The sequence below is a fragment of the Chinchilla lanigera genome, unplaced genomic scaffold (genome assembly GCF_000276665.1).
Source record: "Chinchilla lanigera isolate Chin_1 unplaced genomic scaffold, ChiLan1.0 scaffold00067, whole genome shotgun sequence".
Classification (NCBI taxonomy): Eukaryota; Metazoa; Chordata; class Mammalia; order Rodentia; family Chinchillidae; genus Chinchilla; species Chinchilla lanigera.
This window is the reverse complement of record NW_004955468.1, coordinates 12,914,493-12,931,928: the sequence shown is the minus strand read 5'-3', so window position 1 is coordinate 12,931,928 and position 17,436 is coordinate 12,914,493. Positions and strand designations below refer to the sequence as shown.

The 17,436-nt window shown below is 49.3% G+C and overlaps 3 protein-coding genes and 1 long non-coding RNA gene across 7 annotated transcripts in view; 1 reads left to right on the top strand and 3 right to left on the bottom strand.

The window, feature by feature from the left end:
* The window catches only part of Ppox (protoporphyrinogen oxidase), a 4,051-nt gene extending 2,509 nt beyond the window's left edge, over window positions 1-1,542 (bottom strand). The window contains exons 1-6 of one of the 2 annotated variants that reach the window (XM_005400257.2): window positions 1,388-1,542; window positions 1,089-1,177; window positions 903-997; window positions 616-750; window positions 361-476; window positions 47-179 (exon numbers count right to left, since the gene is read on the bottom strand). In XM_005400257.2, coding sequence (XP_005400314.1) covers window positions 47-179; window positions 361-476; window positions 616-750; window positions 903-989 — 471 coding nt within the window. In that variant the 5' untranslated portion in view covers window positions 990-997; window positions 1,089-1,177; window positions 1,388-1,542. Of the gene's footprint in view, window positions 1-46; window positions 180-360; window positions 477-615; window positions 751-902; window positions 1,178-1,264 lie in introns of both variants that reach the window. The other variant, XM_013522352.1, reaches the window with a different exon arrangement.
* Window positions 1,543-2,148: 606 nt separating this feature from the next.
* Window positions 2,149-8,808, bottom strand: Usp21 (ubiquitin specific peptidase 21). The gene is made up of 13 exons (XM_013522351.1): window positions 8,182-8,808; window positions 6,756-7,376; window positions 5,923-5,982; window positions 5,636-5,756; window positions 5,313-5,424; window positions 4,980-5,135; window positions 4,220-4,284; window positions 3,893-3,996; window positions 3,622-3,708; window positions 3,264-3,344; window positions 2,924-3,029; window positions 2,725-2,839; window positions 2,149-2,522 (listed from the first exon to the last, which is right to left on the bottom strand). Exons 2-13 carry the CDS (start codon window positions 7,353-7,355, stop codon window positions 2,432-2,434), a joined length of 1,698 nt encoding a protein of 565 aa, XP_013377805.1. The 5' UTR covers window positions 7,356-7,376; window positions 8,182-8,808; the 3' UTR covers window positions 2,149-2,431.
* Window positions 8,809-9,188: 380 nt separating this feature from the next.
* On the bottom strand, window positions 9,189-12,898 carry Ufc1 (ubiquitin-fold modifier conjugating enzyme 1). Of its 2 annotated transcripts, none has more exons than XM_005400252.2 (6): window positions 12,341-12,898; window positions 11,145-11,212; window positions 10,856-10,919; window positions 10,142-10,218; window positions 9,832-9,922; window positions 9,189-9,628 (listed from the first exon to the last, which is right to left on the bottom strand). In XM_005400252.2, exons 1-6 carry the CDS (start codon window positions 12,461-12,463, stop codon window positions 9,548-9,550), a joined length of 504 nt encoding a protein of 167 aa, XP_005400309.1. In that variant the 5' UTR covers window positions 12,464-12,898; the 3' UTR covers window positions 9,189-9,547. The 2 variants fall into 2 exon arrangements, with proteins under 2 accessions (XP_005400309.1, XP_005400310.1); XM_005400253.2 differs by lacking the exon at window positions 12,341-12,898 and adding an exon at window positions 12,032-12,161.
* A 2,725-nt stretch (window positions 12,899-15,623) lies between these two features.
* LOC106150221 overlaps window positions 15,624-17,436 on the top strand; it is an 11,626-nt gene continuing 9,813 nt past the window's right edge. For both annotated transcript variants that reach the window (XR_001236895.1, XR_001236894.1), the window contains exon 1: window positions 15,624-16,023. This is a non-coding gene — a long non-coding RNA (uncharacterized LOC106150221). The remainder of the gene's footprint in view (window positions 16,024-17,436) is intronic.

The window sequence follows — 17,436 nt, the reverse complement described above, 5'->3', positions numbered from 1 at the left end:
GCAGCTGGTTTGGGAAGAGAGAGGCTTGAGGCCTCTGAAGTGTCACCTCAGGTCCAAGGCGGCGCTGGGCAAAACTGTGCACGGTCTCATCAGGCTCTTTGCCCCGAGGTTTGGTCAAGTCTCTCAGTCCAGCCCAAAACAGAGGTTTGGAGAAGGGGGGTGAAGGGCGGAGTAGCCCCCTGCATGGAGGAAGGTACAGTGAAAAGGGAGCACCTGATTTCCCCTCTCAGCTCCACGGCATCATTTCCATTCATTTGGGCCCCTTTTGCGGAAAGAAGTGACAGACGGGGATAACTAACTGGAGGGTGTGAGGATGAGGCCGAGGTGGAAGGCCGTGCACTGAAGGAGTGATGCTGTTACCTGAGGCCAGTAGGTAGGAGATGCAGCGCACCGCCCACATACAGGAATCTGTTCCGGGCAGCCGGATGGTCTCCCCGCACGGGCAACACTTCTGAGTCCAAGCCAAGCTCAGAAACCTGCTCTCCACAGCCCCCCAGAGAAAGCAGAAATTAAGGAAAGGTCTGACCCACTAAGTATACTTCCTCCCCTCAGGCCCGGCCCCCTCAGTGAAAGCTCCCTCCACCATCTCTCTTCCCCACCCCACAAGCCTCTCACCAGGAGCAAGGTCTGGGCTCCCAGCACTCCAGCCGGCCGAATTCCCCGAGGTCCAAGCTCAAAGATTGCACCACCCGGTCCTCGAATCGAGCGGATCCAGCCTCCCAGACGCTTGCTGCCCTCCACCAGGACCACCTGGAAAGAGTGGGAGATAAAGCAGCACCATCTGTAGCTGGGGTTGGGGGTGGTGGGGGAGGGGGCATCCCAGGGCCAGGATCCATCTAACTTTTGCTGGAAATGTAAGAGTATTAACATTCGGTTGCCTCTGGCATAGGTGGGGTATTTACCTTAGGAGGGCAGGAAGCTCGGCTCAGATAGTAACTGGCGGCCAAGCCGCTGATGCCTCCGCCCAGCACGACCACGGTACGACCCATCGGGAAGCCTGGGGACAGGGGGCGATACTGACTGGCAGACTTCGGGGCACCCTGTGCTCCAAAGGGCTCAGGTTCCGCGTTCCAACCTAGGCCACTTACTGATTAGAGGAAAGTTACCCCACGTGAGTGAATGGGCGGGTGGAACAGCGAGGTTTTTGCCCAGGGGCCAGGACTCATCCACCAGATAGCTAGAAGCAAGAGAAAATGAAGGACCGAGGAGGTAGAAGTGCAAAGTCTTCTCCAAGGACTAGGGTTCAGATAAGGACCACACCCACGTTATCTGCTCTTGCAGGCCTCTGCCGGCAGGCTGCAGACCTGAACTTTGAGGGGCTCTGTTTCCCGCATCTCAACCGGTTTATTAAGTACAGTACTTCCAGTCCGCTACCCCCGCCCCCAACCTTTTCGGTCCCTCGGACGCTCCGTCCACTCTATAGGCGGTGTGAGTCCGAATACCTCCTTTCGTTTCTGGATTGGTGAGCCCTTGCTCACATTCACCAATGAGAGCACTCAATTGGCAATGACGCCATGAGGCAGGGCGACGGCGGCCGTAGGAGTCAGATCAGTGCACTGCGAGGTTAACCGGCTCGGTGCCGCGTCCTAGAGAGTTGTCACCGCGTGTTCAGGGGCCAGACGGCGAGTCCGGGCGTTAGCATTCTCCAGCTCGAGCTTCCCAGGCCCAGTTAGGGTGAGACCCCTGGAGGGAAGGCCCCGTGAGCTTTGGTGTTAGGAAAGGTAGACAGGGACACTCGGGGCCAGTCCGCGGGGAGACGGCTCCATAAACAGCTCCTTGATGTTAGCAACAGCCCGGGCCTACGGGAGCTGGGGCCGCCCGGCAACGTAGCCAGTGTTTGTCAACAGGGGTTTCGGATGTTTCGCCCTCGAGGGGCAGCCCCCAAGTTCGGCAGAACCCGTCGTCTCGGTGCCCGGGCTCTGGTTTGAGGCCTCCCAGCAACGTCTCCAGCCTTAAGATCTGCCTTCTGTCTCCTCCCAATACTGTCTTCCCCGCTCCGCGCGCACGTCCGTCCCGCTGCACGCCTCACCCCTCCCGTCCCGTCCCGAGAGCGCCCCCACCCGCTCAGAGGCGGAACTGGGTCCCAGGAAGACTCCCATTAACTGTTTTGTTATCTCCACGACCTAAGCATCAACACAAATAAGAGCATCACTTTCTTATTAAATTTATTCACAAAAAGTGAGATTTCAGAGGTCCTGGGGGCTGTACATGGTCGAGGGCCTGGTGAGCTCTGTACACGGGGCTGGGAGACAAGGGAGCCTCCAGGTAGAAGTGTAATTTTTAATAAAAAAAATAATGGGAGCTACAACCACCCCCTCCCCCCTCCCCGATTAAAAAGACACAAAAATAGACGTCTCTGAGGTAAATGGGGAGGCTGGGGGGCTTAAGGGTGTTGGAAGGGGTTTTCAGGTGCCGGGGCTTAAAGGGGGTGTCACAGGCACCGGGATGACTCCTGCATTAGTTGATAGAACAGCACGTAGCCCTCACTGGATGCCACCTGATTTTCACTGACGGGGGAGACGCTAGGAAGAAGGGAGATGGGGAAGGCGTTGTAGTCATTACTATACATTCCCTCCCCACAAGACAAGGTGTGAGTGCTCAGGAAGAGAAAAGGAGACCACCCACCTTTCAGCAAGCACTCTGCCTCCTGGGGTTTCATAGAAAGGGAGTGTTTTAGGGCTGCAGTGGGAATAGGAAAGGACTTGAATAGGAGGCTGTTCTCACCGAGAGTCATTGTAGACATGCCAACCAGTCTGGCACCGGCACAGGGCTGTGTAGTGGCCATAGTGGACACTGCCCGAGTGGTTGCAAAGGGCATACAGCTGGTATATGGGGCTTCCTGTGGGGTTAGAGATGATCAAGTTCTACCCACAAAGCCATGGCCCCTCCTGGGGCACTTTAGGACCCTCCCTACCACACTCACCGGCTTTGTCACTGGCAAAATCCCCTAGGCTCAGTCGCTGCAATGGGAAGTCTACACCTACTGAACTTTTCTTGATGGAGCCTCGAGAGGTGGAAAATCGATTCAGATCTAAGTTCTAGTTAAGAAGCATTTAGGAGGTGGAGAGTGTCTAAGAGGGACTGTAGTCCGAAATGCTGTCTCCTCCCTTCCCCCAACACATACTGGGAAATGGTAGGGAAAGGTGGGCAGATAATCTTTTCCAAAGGAAAACTCAACTCCCAAACCTCTGCAGACATGGAGGCTGAGGAAAGTGAATGTATGGGAGATGGCCTAAGAGAAGTAAGAATTTAAGGATTAGGATATGGAGCACGAGGATTCGAGGGAATCTTTGTACTGTCAACTTTTTGGTACTTCGTGTTTTCTGCCGACATCGATCACACACCTGAACAAATGGCAAACAGTGTTAGGTTAACGGGCTGTCACTCAGTTGGCTTTTCGGATGCTCCAGTCCACATTCAAATTTAGTATACTCCCCACTAGTTCTGTATCCTCTGAACCACAACCCTTCGGCTCTATGAGTTTGTGTCAGGATATACCTGAGACAAACCCAGAGATATAACTATTATTCTGCATTCAGGAGCAACATGCATCCCCTTTTGGCTATATGTGCCACCCCTCCGATTCCCACCCTTATGTATTCCTTGTGAACCTCTACCTACTGGGGCATTCTCTGATTCTAGCTCTTCTTCCTTGGTGAAAAGGCTGAAACAATCTCGCAGAGATACCTTGCCCCCAGCAAATCCTTTCTGGGGGGAAAGAGGAAGTAAGGGTCAGCATGTTCTGAATTTCCTTTTCCAGTTCTTCTTAATCAATCTAGGCTTCAGTTCTGTTCTAGAGACCCACAGGGTTCCCACCCACACGGTGTGGGTAGGTAGGGTTGGGTCACAGAATCTGTGTTGCATCCACCCCTGGAATCCTCTGGAATCCCACCTTGGGGATGGGCAGGGACAGGTCACAAAAAACCTCGAAGGTCGTGGAGCGATACCCACAGGCCTGGCACTTGAGACAGCTTTTCAACTGGCCCACAAACAGATCTAGACAGAAGGAAGCAAAAGGGCAGGAGAAGTCACTGCTAGACGCCTGCGATACTTTCTTGGAATCCTCTCTTCCCACCCCTTACTAATGCTCCTAACAACTCTTGACACCATCTCACATCATCAGCCAGTCTTGTTCACACACACCTTGACAGCATCAGTTTTCTCCCCCTCAAACCCCTTTCCCCCAAACTTTTCCCCCTTGCTTTATCCCATTCCATACCCACAATCTTGCTGTCCTCTCTCTCCAGGTAACGCTTCCACATTAGGTTGGCTCGGTCATCATCACTACCATAGATCAAGGGAAGTGGGGGAGGATACCCATGAGACAGCAGGAACACTGGGTACCCCCCAACACTGCTGAAGTGATCCACAGAGTCCTGTACACCACCAATACCCCAGCTCCTTCCCTAAATTTCAATTTTATTTTGTGTGTGTGTTTGTTTTTGTTTTTCTATTTTTGAGACAGGGTCTTGCTATGTAGTCCAGGCTGGCCTCAAACTCACTATGTAGCCCACACTAGCCTTGAACCTGCAGGGATCCTCCTGCCTCTGCCTCCTGAGTGTCAGGATTACAAGCATGTGCCACCATGCCCAACATCTTTCCCTAAATTTCTAGTTAAAGGGTAATGCTTCAGGGAATTTTCTGGGAGAATCCAAAGTAAGAGGAAAAAAAGGAATGTACACAAGAGAAGAACACGCTATCTTCCTCCACCTGGCGTCAAGCGCTTTTTATGTACTTTGCAGTAAATTAATTATCCCCTCCTCCCTCAACTTGTTAACATATCTAGCACTATCTTCTATCTCCATCTGCATCTATCAGCCTCCCTCCTCCCCCTCCTTCCTTCCTTCTACTTCCACACTGGTTTTCAAACCATTTTTTTATGCTAATAGATCTCCTCTAATTTTAACTAGTTCCGTTCCATGAAAGATGAATGTGGACACTGACTACTATGGAGAGGAGGGAGGGGGAGCAACCCTTACCTTAACTCAGGTTCTTCTAGCAAAGCCCCTCCTCGGCGGGGTGGAGAGGGAACTGGACCATTGGCCAGGATAGGTGGAGCCCTGCGGGCTCGTCGGTTGATTTCAAGGTGTAGCCGTTCCATGAGGAGTTTCAGGAACTCTTGGGCATCCTGCTGGCTATAGCCAGACAGAGAATATGAGCAGCTGACCGCCCCCCAGTCCTCTGCCCAGGCATGGATCCCTACTTCCTAGATGGAGAGCACGTCACGGCTCAGAACAGTGCTGCAGGACTCCCAGCTTGACCTACCCCCGGATATGGCCAGTGAGAAATCTTATACCCTCCAGCTCTCCCACCTGTATCCAGAGAAGGAGGGAACATATTTCTGGAAGACAGCCCGGAATCGAGTAGGATTCACAGCTTCACAAGAGTCGGGGTGCCACAGGGCACCGATCACATCTGCAAAAGCTGTTGGGGTGGGAGTAAGGAAAGGGAACACAAATTAAACGTCTCAAAGAGATAAGCAGAAAGAAGCTCAGAGGGTAAAAAAACAATCCATAGGAAAGCAGGCACTGGGAAAGTGGATACAACTATCAGATTAAAGGGCTGGGGACCATAAGCACTGGCAGACAGACCTTCAAGAGGCTTGGGGAAAAGGGAACAGCAACTGTTACCCAACCTTCAGTGAGCTCTTGGGCTCGGCCTCCTCCAGGCACCTCTTGCCGGAAGTCCCTTCGAAGACAGAAGTCCCGAAGAGGCCGAGTGCTGCTCAAACACTGTAGCACAGCATTCAGGAAGCACTGGGGAGCAGTGGGGACATTGCTGTTATCTCTCCGGACCGATGCAATGCAGCCTTAGGAGAGCTTCAGTGCTCTTTCCGTGTCTTTCCCAAGTCCGCAGGGTATCCCCACCCCCAGCATCATTTCACATCCATTTAGAGAGGAAGGACAGGAGAATGGCTCTTACTGTATTTCCCAGATTTCGGAGGCCAACATGACCAGAGCCCAGAAGCAATGTGTGATGAGCCTGGAAGGTCAGAGTACAGTCAGTACGTCCCCCCACACGCTACTTGAAATCTTTCAACAGCATGCTTCCCCCTGCCTCCCCCAGCCTGTTCACGCCCAAGCTCTACCCTCTTTCCCTCTCCGGTCTCCTTACCTCACTGGTCATGAGCAGTAAGCCCATCACAGCTGAGTGCACTACAGATTCAGCCATGGCTGCCCCACCTAGTCCCCACTTACTCCTCTGCCCAGCTAGGCGGCGTTGCAGCTCCTGGGGCAACTCCCCAAGCACTGGCATCGTTGCCCAGCTGCTCCCCACTCCCACCTTGCTGCCCCCAAAGCCCCCTCCTGCCCCCGTGGCCCTTTCCTGCACCCTCTCCTGCTGGCTCTAACTGCAGTCAGGCTAGCTCACTTAGCTCAGGAAATGGGCAACCACATTAGCTCAGATGTGCTGATCCCGCCCCTCTTCAGCTCCAGAGATTAATTAGGCCTAGACACAGTCCTAGGAGAGAAGGTGCAGTAAGAGAAAGAAAGGGCCTGGGGACTCAGAAGAATTCTAAATAGTTGGGTTAATTCCCTGGGGACTGAAAGGGCACACCAGCTTTGGAGTCACACACAACCCAGAAAAGGGTCTAAAAGGCCCCAGAAATAAGGGAGATGACAGAGTCTACTGCTGTCATGAGGGCCTGAGAACGGAAATTTTGGGAAAAGGGAGGCAAAAGGGGCAATGGACGGCAAGAAAGCTGCAGATACAGAGCAGCAGAGGCTGGCAGGCTGTGTGTGCTGGCAAGTCCTTACCATCTTGTCATCAGAGTAGAAAGGCTCAGAGGGCCGGGCAGATAGCATATGGAAGGTGCCATGGGAAGTAGGGGGCTCTGTCCGTATGCTGAGCAGGGTGGGAGGTCCAGAAAATCCCCCAAGACGGCGGAGAGAAGTGCTGCGTCTCAAAGTAGGTGGCTCAGGCCGGAGTGCCAAGCGGCTCAGGGCAGCCCCCAGCTCTCCGGCACCACGGTGCCCTCCCAAGGCAATCCCCATTGGACGCAAGTCTCCACTGCTCACAGACTTGGAACGGGCTAAGTTGGTCCGGGATGGGAGAGGCAGTGCCACGGCTGGTGGTGGTGAGCCAGGTAGAGGAACCCCATGATCTGCCCGAAGGGGGCCTCTGGAACGAGGGCCTGAGGTCCGTCCCCGGGCAAGCTCCAGTTTCTTGAGCCTTTCATCAGGGGGACCTGGCCGGGGAGGCAGAGGTCGTAACATGGGGTTTGGCCCAGGAGCTGGGTTGCGGCGCTCCTTGCTGCGGGCTCGGGGTGCAAATGGTAGCTTGGATCCCACTCGGGGCTGGACATTAACAGGTGGCTCTCGAGTCCGGCCCAGGCGGTGCTCAGAAGCCTGGGGCATTGTGGACACCGCAAGCTGGACCTGGGAGGAGAAGAGAGGGTCAACATTTGAGACACGGAGGAATATGAGAACTTAGACTTCCATACTACCTTCTCTGTGCTCTGAAGGCAAGAATCAGGTCTATCAGAACCCAGTACCTAGCACAGTGTTTGACACGAAGAAAACACTTGTTATCACTCAAGTGAACAAATGGCTAAATGACTAAGCAGCTCATGACTTTGACCCTTTCTATATCCCACCTCGTCCCTACAGAACATAGCTCCACAAGCCTTTCACAGTCTCCCTCTGAATTGTCTTTACATTCGATGAACTCGTAACAAGAGCCCTCCTCATTCCTAGCTAGTCAAGTGGGATGTGCCCTGAACCTTGGTCAAATGGGAGTGTGGATACAAGGATAACAACCCAGAAGACAGCACTCCATCTTCAAACCCACCAGGTTGCAGATGAGGCAGATTGAATGGGTGATTTGCAACCCATTCCCTCCCCCACCTCCAAGCTCCGACATGGATTGGGGCTCAGGGGGCAACAGGCTGGAAGACATACAACTCCTAGACCCCTAATCTCTGCACCTCTCCCACCACAGCAGGGCTTTACCCGGGTCCGCCCCCCTCGAGGGCAGAAAGGCCGAGGCCGCTGATTGGCTACAGGGTCCGGCAGCGTATTCCCCGCAGTCCGGGAATGCTGTCCCTCTAGCCCAGTTCTCCCAGGCCGCACTGGGTCCCCACGAGCCTCTGCCTTCGTGAAGAATGTCCTCTGGGGTCCGGAGTTGTCTTCCCTTGGCTCCCCGCCCCCCACCCACACCCCACCACGATGCCCCGGCCCGTACCTGTCCCCCGTTGAAGCAGCGGGGGAGGCCAGCCGGGGCCAGGCTCCAGCTCAAGGCCACCCCCTCCTACCCCCGTGCAGCCTCCCTGCGGGCCAGGCTGCAGCTTTAACCGCAGTTGTTGCCCAGGTCGCTCCCGCCGCAAGGGCCGCCGCCATCTTTGTTGGTCCCGCCCGGCCACCGACCACCGGCTTCACTGTCTCTCAAGGCGCCTGCGCACCCACTTTCAGCTGCCTCCACCCGCCTCCTCGGCGCTTGCGTGAGCCCGCCCCCACGGCTCCGCGGCCGACACCATGGAAACGAAGCCAACTTTAGAACCGCTAGTTCCCAGCCTGGGCCAGAGTGGTCTTTAAACCGTTGCTCCAAAGCGAGTTGCTCCAGAGCGAGTCTAGCCTCCAGTCGCCCATGTGTGGCACACGGGATGTAGACCTGACAGTCGAAAAATGGTCACAAGGCTCGCAGCACAAATTCTTCCCGGTCAGGCAGGGTACCAGTGTGGCAAGCTGCAGGCCTGGGTCCAGCCAGCAGATCAGTGAAGAAGCATCTAGCACTCTGCATTAGGATGCGAAGATCCTAGAAGGCAGGGGAAGCTGGATATGTAAACCATTCCTTGTTGTCCCGGGAACCACGGTGAGATCACCGACTCCCACAATTCCTCAAGTTCCTTGCAGGCTTAAGAGAGCAAAACGTGGTTCACTGCTGAAGGCAGATCTCGTCAGCAAGGACAGCAAATCTTTCATTCTCTGGTTCCTGATGAGGGCATCTTCCGTTTCCCGTTCTCTAGTGCCTCCACTTTTAGCCTGCTCATCCTGTTAAAAGCCACCAATGTAGTCAAGAGTGGTGGCACACTCCCGTAATCCTATCACTTGGGAGGCTGAGGCAGGATAATCACTATAAGTTAAAGCCCACCTTGGGGTTATACGGTGAGTTCAAGGTCAGCCTGAAATACACAGAGACCCTGTCCCAAAAACCAAAAACAACAACAAAAGCCACCGATGAAAACCACAGGCTAACACAGGAAGCAGCTTTTATTGATGGATTATGTCCAGAAACCAAGAGGGCTATATACGCATTTTCAGTTTCCCCCTATGCCTCCAGGATCAAGGCTTCCATTGTTCTATCCGGACAGAGGCTATAAATTGCCTCTTGGTTTCCCAAAGCCCAAGTCTTTCCTCTGTCCATACAGGCGGCTAACTTAGAAACTTTGACATTACTATGTTGCAGGTTTCCCCTGCAGCAATGCCTGAGGCAGCTACTTAGTAACAACCAGAGGTGGAAGGCTAGGGGGAAGCCATCAGAGGTCATGCACAAGAAAACAGGAACAGGGCCTATCAAAGGTCCCTCTATCCTGTCTCAGTGTTTTGAGCCTTCATTGCTTGCATTTCTCTTTGTGATGGATCACACCCTTCTGAATCAGATCAGGAATTTCCACTGCCAGCCATGGACCCAGCTGCAATGCAAAGGAAACCCCGTGAGACTAGTATCACCAAGTCAATGCCCCTTGTTCCACTGGTTCCATCTCAGCAGAAGAGATTGTAGGAGAACATGCCAAAGGGACAACATTGTTATTGTATTTCTTGTTCACTCTCAGGTACTTTTCTTACACTGCTTAGCCCCATCCCCAGCCCAGTTTACCAAATATACTAAACTTACCCCCAGGGCCATGAGATGAGCTAGTCCAAACTTGGGCACATTCCTGGCCCACAGAGGTTTGAAGTGATCAGTCAGGCATATTTTGCCACCCCTATGAGAGGGACAAGAGGGGGCTGACATGCAAAGTTCACCATACTCTCTGGGAGCACAGACAACTACTACTGCTCAGAACAAAGTCAGTTATGTACTTTGCCCAGGCTTAGGGGAGGGAGGCCTGGAGCCCCTGTAGGCCAGCAGACTCTGGGAAAATCTGCCTCTTGAGTTTTTCCCTTAGGGCTTCTTTAGTTTCTTTTCCTGTGTTCAGTCTTACCTGTACATCTTTGCTGTCTTTCCATCCAGCTCAGGGACTGCAATCTCTGGAGCAGTAGTAGGATATGTGATAGGAATCTGGAAAAATTATAAAGCCTTAATGAAACAGAGAACTGAGATAGAGAGAAACTAATCTAACCAAACATACTTGGTTGAAAATGTTCAGCAAACTCAAACGGCATTTACATACCAGGATTCTAGATACAAAAATTAGTAATTGTAATTTGTTTCAAAACTCAACTTCCCCTCCCATTGTTAAAGTTTTCTTTGATATTTTGTTTGGTTTTTGTTTTCAGAGACAGGGTTTTGCTATGTAGTTCAGGTCTGTCTTGAACTCACTATGTAGCCCAGGCTGGCCTTGAATTTGTGGTGATCTTTCTGCCTCAGCCTCCCAAGTGCTGGGATGACAGGCATGCACCACCATGCCCAGCTTCTTTGATACTTTCCAGAAAAGTGAGCTTAGCCAGGTGCAGTTGGCTCATGCCTATAATCCCAACATTCTGGCAAACTGAGACAGGATTACAAATTCAAACTCAAACTGAGCAATTTAGCAAGATCGTGTCTCAAAATAAAATAAAAGGGCTGGAAAGGTAGTCCACTGTAAATGTCCTGGGTTCAATCCCCAGTACCACACACACACAAAAGTTGGTCTGTAACAATCACCTAATCTCTCCCCTTCTACTAACCTTTATATCTCCCACTCCCCAACACTCACGTCAAACTCGATGTCAAACTCGTATTTGAGGAGGTCATGGATGTACCAGCATTTCCCAAACCACCTGTAATAAAGACCCAACCTCAGTCCAGTTGTCCATTCCTCTCATATTCAGTGACTTAGTTCACCTACCTAGGAGACTCCTGGGATAGGAAATGGGGAACTCTGGAGTGTGGAAGTAAAGACAGCTAAAATGGTGTATGACAGCTCTGATAGTGAGCTTTGGGATGCCAAACTGCTTAAACCAAGTAAGATTCCCACCCTACACCTCCCAAGAGGGTCTGCTTACCGGGTCCCTTCCTTGTTGGACTCCAGCCGGAACCAGTCATTGTCTGCATTCTTGTTATTCTCCACATACTAAAAGTAGAAGAAGAAATCTCTGACAGGGTGTTAGGGCCATGGGCTTGCCCCCTTCACCTCAAAAGAAAAGTGTAATTATTTTCTCCTTCAGTATGTTTATCCAACTTTTCTGACATAAGAAAAATTGAAGACAAGGCTACAATGGTAAATGAGAGGCTTGCCCAGAGAAAAGAATAGAGTGCTTGGGTCCCATCCTATTTAGCAGGCCCAAAAGAGTTGGAGTTACCATCTATCATCTTTTCTTACTTTTTATAAAGTCTACCCTCAGCCCATAACTGCATGGTATACTCTGTCCCTGGGTGACCTCATATATCCAAGTTTCTACTTTCACCCACGTGCCAATGACTCCCAAATCTTTTTTGTTTTTTCAGACAAGGTCTTGCTGTGTAGTTCAGGTTGGTCTTGAACTCATTGTGTAGCCCAGACTGGCCTTGAACCCACAGTGATCCTCCTGCCTCAGGCTCCCTAGTGCTGGGATTACAGGCATGTGCCACCATGTCTGGCTCCAAATCTTAATCTTTTATCTAGATCTTAAATTTAAAAAAAAAAAAAATTGTTTTAACTGAATACATAAAATAGAACTGCTGGCCTTTCAATCGGACAGGGACCACACTACAAAGAAGATAAATGTTCTTTTTTAATAGCAGGAATAGTTGAGAAGATGGCTGTTTCTATCTATGAGTTTTACTCCCCAACTCTACAAGTAACACCTCTTTGAGTTTTCAGCCATAGCGCACGTTCCTCCCCCGGTAAAAGTGAAAGAGGGCGCAAAGAGATGTGCTGGGGCTTAGGGCCCTAAGAAGTATTGTTGAGCACCTCTCCGGCATCCACGAGAGCAAACATCTGGAGCAGGAAAGACACGTCACCTTCTAGGGAGGTGTAACTCCAAAACATTGCTGTTTTAAACTACAGGGTCTAGCCCCACTGCGCTCCTAACCCGAGGCTGTTTTGCTTACTCCTCAATACCAGTCCTTAACCGACCATATCCACAGTTATTCCATTTTTATGAATTTATAAATTAAATTTTAAAACCGGAAAAGGTTTCCACACGGAGCCCATTTCTGAGGACACATGATTTACCCGCAACCCGTTTGCAACGCAGTCGACTATCGGTGCCCAACTGACCCGGATAAGTGACTGATATTCCTCCTTTAGTCGCTGCACCCACAACTCCCGATCTCGGGGTCCGGCGTTTGTCTTCAGCACTGGGATCTCAGACACTACTCGGCGAGTGGCCTCGTCCGCCATCTTGGAACAGGGCACAAGGGAAGTACGGAAGTGGTGTTGCCTGCAACTTACGGTCAAGCTGTCGCCATCTTTACTGTGGGAAGATGAGGAGTTGGGTAACGACGTCTGTGACTACAATCTTTATCTTGCTGCAAGGAAGACAAATTTGCCACCTGGTCACTCCTTGTGGGTATATTGGGAAAACCGGAATGGAAGCGGATGATTTTGTCCTGAAGATGGCACCTATCAATAAACCTCCGAAAATGACTCAGAGGGACTTCCGTTCATGGTCAGAGACGCAATCTCAGAAATCCCTCTGACACCTTCCCAAATTTGAGGAGTCGTTAACTCTTCTGGCTCTTCCCGGCATTGTTGTAGGCGCTGCCTCCTTGAGACGCAAGTTCACGCGTTTCTTCTTCAGGGAAACTTCCTTAGCTTACACGTATAATGCAGCTGGGACAGCAGAGGCCAAAGCAGTTAAGGTGTTGAATGATAGCTATCAAAGTATAATATACAATTGCTGTGGTGAAGATTTAACACAACCGAGTTAGAGAATTCTTATTAGTGCCAAAAAAGTTTAGAAGTTACAAGAAGGCTTCTCTTAGTTCCCCCCGAGTTGGTATTCAACTGGCTAAGCCCTAGACATTTTTTTAAATTAATTCATCCAAGAAGGAATCGTCTTATAACCAATGATGCACGTTAGGAATTCAGGCGTGCCCACCAGGCCCAGTTTCCTTTGTAAAAAAAAATTTTACCTTTCAGGCTGTGGCAGTAATTTTGGATCCAGTTCTCTCAATCATCAAATTTTATGGCCCATTTACAAATTTGATATGCATCTTTTATGTCTAATTTCCCTGGCTGAAACTTCAATGCAATGTTGAATAAGTGTTGAAAGTAGTTTTTTTTTTCTTCTTTTTTTGAGACAGGGGCTTGCTCTGTAGTTCAAGTTGGCCTTGGACTCACTGTGTAGCCGAGGCTGGCCTCAAACTTGTGGCAGTCCTCCTGCCTCAGCCTCCAGAGTGCTGGGATTATAAGGGTGCGCCTCCTCGCCTGGCTTTTTTTTTTTTTTTTTAAATAGGCTTTTGCCTAAATCCTTAAATTGCCCAGCCTGGCCTAGATCTTGGCAATCCACCCAGGGTACTGGGATTACAGGTGTGCACCACTCATCTGGCTTTGTCTTGTTCTGATTTTAGGGGGGAAAGTCAGTCTTTCTTCAGTGAGTATGATGTTGGCCTTAAATTTCTCATAGATGCCCTTTATAGTTCCTTTCTATTCCTCCTATATATTGAGGGCTTTTTAAAAAAATCATAAATGGATGTTGGATATATTTTAAAGTTGTTTTTCTGTGGTAAGTGTGGTTTTTGTCTTTTATTAGCCTGCTGTACATTTCTTCCATGAGACTTTTGGATACTGGATAAAGCTAAGGCACAGCTTTGTAAAACTTCACTAGAGATTGCTCTCCCAGGGGTAATTTTCCTGCCTCAGCCTCCTGAGTGCTGGGACTACTCTCGGTTCATGATGGATATATTTAGATTGTTTTCAGTCTTTTGCTATTATAATGCAGTGAAAAGCCTTGTTTATTCATTGTTTTTAACAGGTGGGATAAATACATATAGAATTCTTCCCATAGGTCCCCCCTCCCAAAGGGTCCCCATAGGGTCTCACTATATAGTCCAGGCTGGCCTCAAATTTGAGCTCTTTCTGTCTCAGCCTCCCTCGAGTGTGGAGAATGTCACCATGCTGGCATCGCTCTCATGTGGAACTCTTGTCTCAAGATTTCTGCATATTTATTTTAGGTGCTGGGGACTGAAGCAGGACCTCACACATGCTAGGCAAGTACGCTATCACTGAACTGAGCTACCTCCCCAACCCACTTCCAGGCATATTTCTGTATATATTTCCTTACTTTTACTTCTTTTGGGTCTAATGTTCTAGGTCTTGAGATGTATGAAAACCTTCAAATTCACCCCCTACCCCCGGTATGGTGGAACTCAGAGATCCTCTAGCACTGAGCTACACCCCCCAGTTCTTTTTATTTTTAAAATTTAATTTTGCTTTTGAGACAGGGTCTTATTATTTAGTTGAGGCTTGCCTTGAACTCACTATGTACCCAGACTGGCCTTGAACTTGTGACCATTCTCCTACCTTAGCCTTCTGAGCTCCTGAGTGCTGATATTACAGGCAAGTGCCACCATGCCAGGCTTATTCCTTAACTTCTTTTTTGCTTTTTTTTTTTTTTTTTTGAGATAGGGTATCACTGTGTAGTTCAAGCTGGCCTCTAACTCTTGGTGATCCTTCTGCCTCAGCCTCCCCAGTGCTATCTAGGGTTACTGACATATGCCACCACACTCAGCTCTTAATTTCTAAAGACAGGAATTTTCCAGTTACCTTGTTACTGAGGTCTAGTTTAACTACCATGCAGGCAAAAAACATACTTTGTATAATTTCAATTCTTTGAAATTTGTTGAAACTTGCTTTGTAGCATAGCCTAACCAGTTTTTAACTTTTTTTTTCTTTCAGGCTTTTGTATGATAGATAAGCACTCTATCATTAAGACAGATCTGGCCAGTTTTTAAATTTTTGTTTCTCTTTTTTGAGACAGGATTTTCCTATGCAGTTCAGGCTGGCCTTGAACTCACTTTGTAGCCCAGGCTGACCTCAAACTCACTTCGATCCTTCTGACTCAACCTCCAGAGTGCTAGGATTACAGGCGTGCATCACCACGCCTGGCCCATTTTTATTTTTTTGAAAGAGTTTCACTAAATTGCTAAATTGTCCAGGCTGGGCTCAAACTTTCTTTTTTTGTGGGGGGGGGGTGGTTTTTTTTCCAGTATCAGGAATCGAACTCATGACCTCGCACTTGCCAGGGAGGCACTGTGCTGCTGAGCTAAATCCCCAGCCCCTGGACTTGAACTTTCAATGCTCCTCTTTCAGCCTCCCAGGGTGCTGTGATTACAGGCCTGTGCCAGCAGGCCCACTGTTTTTTGTTACTATGTATGTGTGTAGCAGTCATTCATTCACTCATTCATTTATGGAAACAGGGTCACTGTGTAGCCCAGACAGGCTTTGAATTCAAGATTCTCTTGCCTTAGCTTTTTTTTTTTTTTTTTTTCTGGTACTGGCAATTGAACTCACAGCCTCGCTCTTGCCAGGCAGTTGCTGTGCCGCTGAGCTATATCCCCAGCCCTGCCTCAGTCTCTTAACTGAAAAACGGATCGAAGGAAAAATTGATTAAAACTTATTCAGCTAATGGAGGTGATGAGACGGCTATTTTTTGTCATGGCTGTAAAATAACAAGGAACTTGGAAAAAGTCATCCTCACGGAGGCAGGAGAGAGCCTGCTGAACTGCTGAAACCTGGTGAAACTTTACAGTATTGGTTTTGTTTTGTCTTTTTGGGACAGGCTCTCAGTATGTAGTACAGGCTGACCTTGAACTCGGTTTTTTTGTTTGTTTGTTTGTTTTGTTTTTTTTTTGCATCTATCAAGCACTAGGCCCTGTGATAACGCGTCTTCTGCATTATTAATGTGACCATTACAACAATGATAGATGTGGTGGATGTTACAGTTTCCTCTTTTACAGGTGAGGACACATGTTTAGAGAGGTTAAGGAATTTGCTCAATCATATTAGTGCAGTCAGAGCTTCAAAAAAGGAAACAGGTTGGGGGGACTTTAGCACAACAGATCATTAGAATCTAGCAAATCAGTGTGGCCCCTATGCTTCTATTCAGGAACCAGGAGACACCGGAGCACTTACAGCTGGTTTGAATCTAAGAACTGAGACTGGGAGCCAGTATGATCATGAGTTAAAATGAACAACTGGTACAGCTTAGAATTACTGGAGAACCAAGAACTAGAGCAGACTGTCAGGTTAGGTTCCTGTAGGATAAAGTTCAAACCAGGGTTGGGGTGTAGCTTGCTGATAAACCACTGCATGGGTGAGGCCCTGGGTTTGATGCCCAGCACCAGAGGAAGGGAGGGATGGAAGAATCATGGGAATATTTGTGTGAAAATTAGCAGGACAGAAACTTCTTTGAGGGAATGCTTGGTGTGAAAAGAGTAATTCTGTCAAAGCTGAGAAGTGGCATGGACTAGGACAAACATAGCAAGGCCTTGGGTTTAAGTCCTAGCACACCCGCCCCCCAAGTACTTGGTGGGAGTATGGTAGTTATCTGAAGAAATGACATGTACATATGACCTGTTGATCCAGAGAGGAAAGAAAAGGACCAATGAGTGAAAGAATTTTGTTTTTGTTTTTTGAGACAGGGTCTCACTATGTAGTGCAGGCTGGCCTTGAACAAACTATGTAGCCCAGACTGACCTCAAACTCCATGCAATCCTCCTACCTCAGCCTCCTGAGGGCTGGGATTACAGGTGTGCACCACCATGCCCAGCCCAATGAATTAAAGTTATAGAGACAGGTTTTTGTAAGTATAAAAGTAAAAAGGGCCCTTTCCCCCTCCTTTCTTTTTTCTTTTCCTCTTTCTTTCTTTCTTTCTTTCTTTCTTTCTTTTTTTCTTTCTTTCTTTCTTTCTTGCAAGACAGGGTCTCACTACATAGTTCAGAAAGACCTTGAGCTCACTATGTAGCCCAGACTGGCCTCAAACTCCATGCAATCCTCCTACCTCAGCCTCCTGAGGGCTGGGATTACAGGTGTGTACCACCATGCCCAGCCCAATGAATTAAAGTTATAGAGACAGATTTTTGTAAGTATAAAAGAAAAAAAGGGCCCTTTTTCCTTTCTTTCAGAGTTTGAACTCACTACATAGTTCAGACAGACCTTGAACTTGTGATGATACTCTTTGCCTCTGCCTCCTGAGTGCTGTGGTTATAGGTGTGCACCACCATGCCTGGCTTTGCCTTTTTCTCTCCTTTCCCTTTTCTTTTATTTTTTATTTATTATTATTTTTTTTTCCATTACCGGGAATTGAACTCACGACCTTGTGCTTGCCGGGCAGGCGCTGTGCCACTGAGCTAAATCCCCAGCCCCTCCCT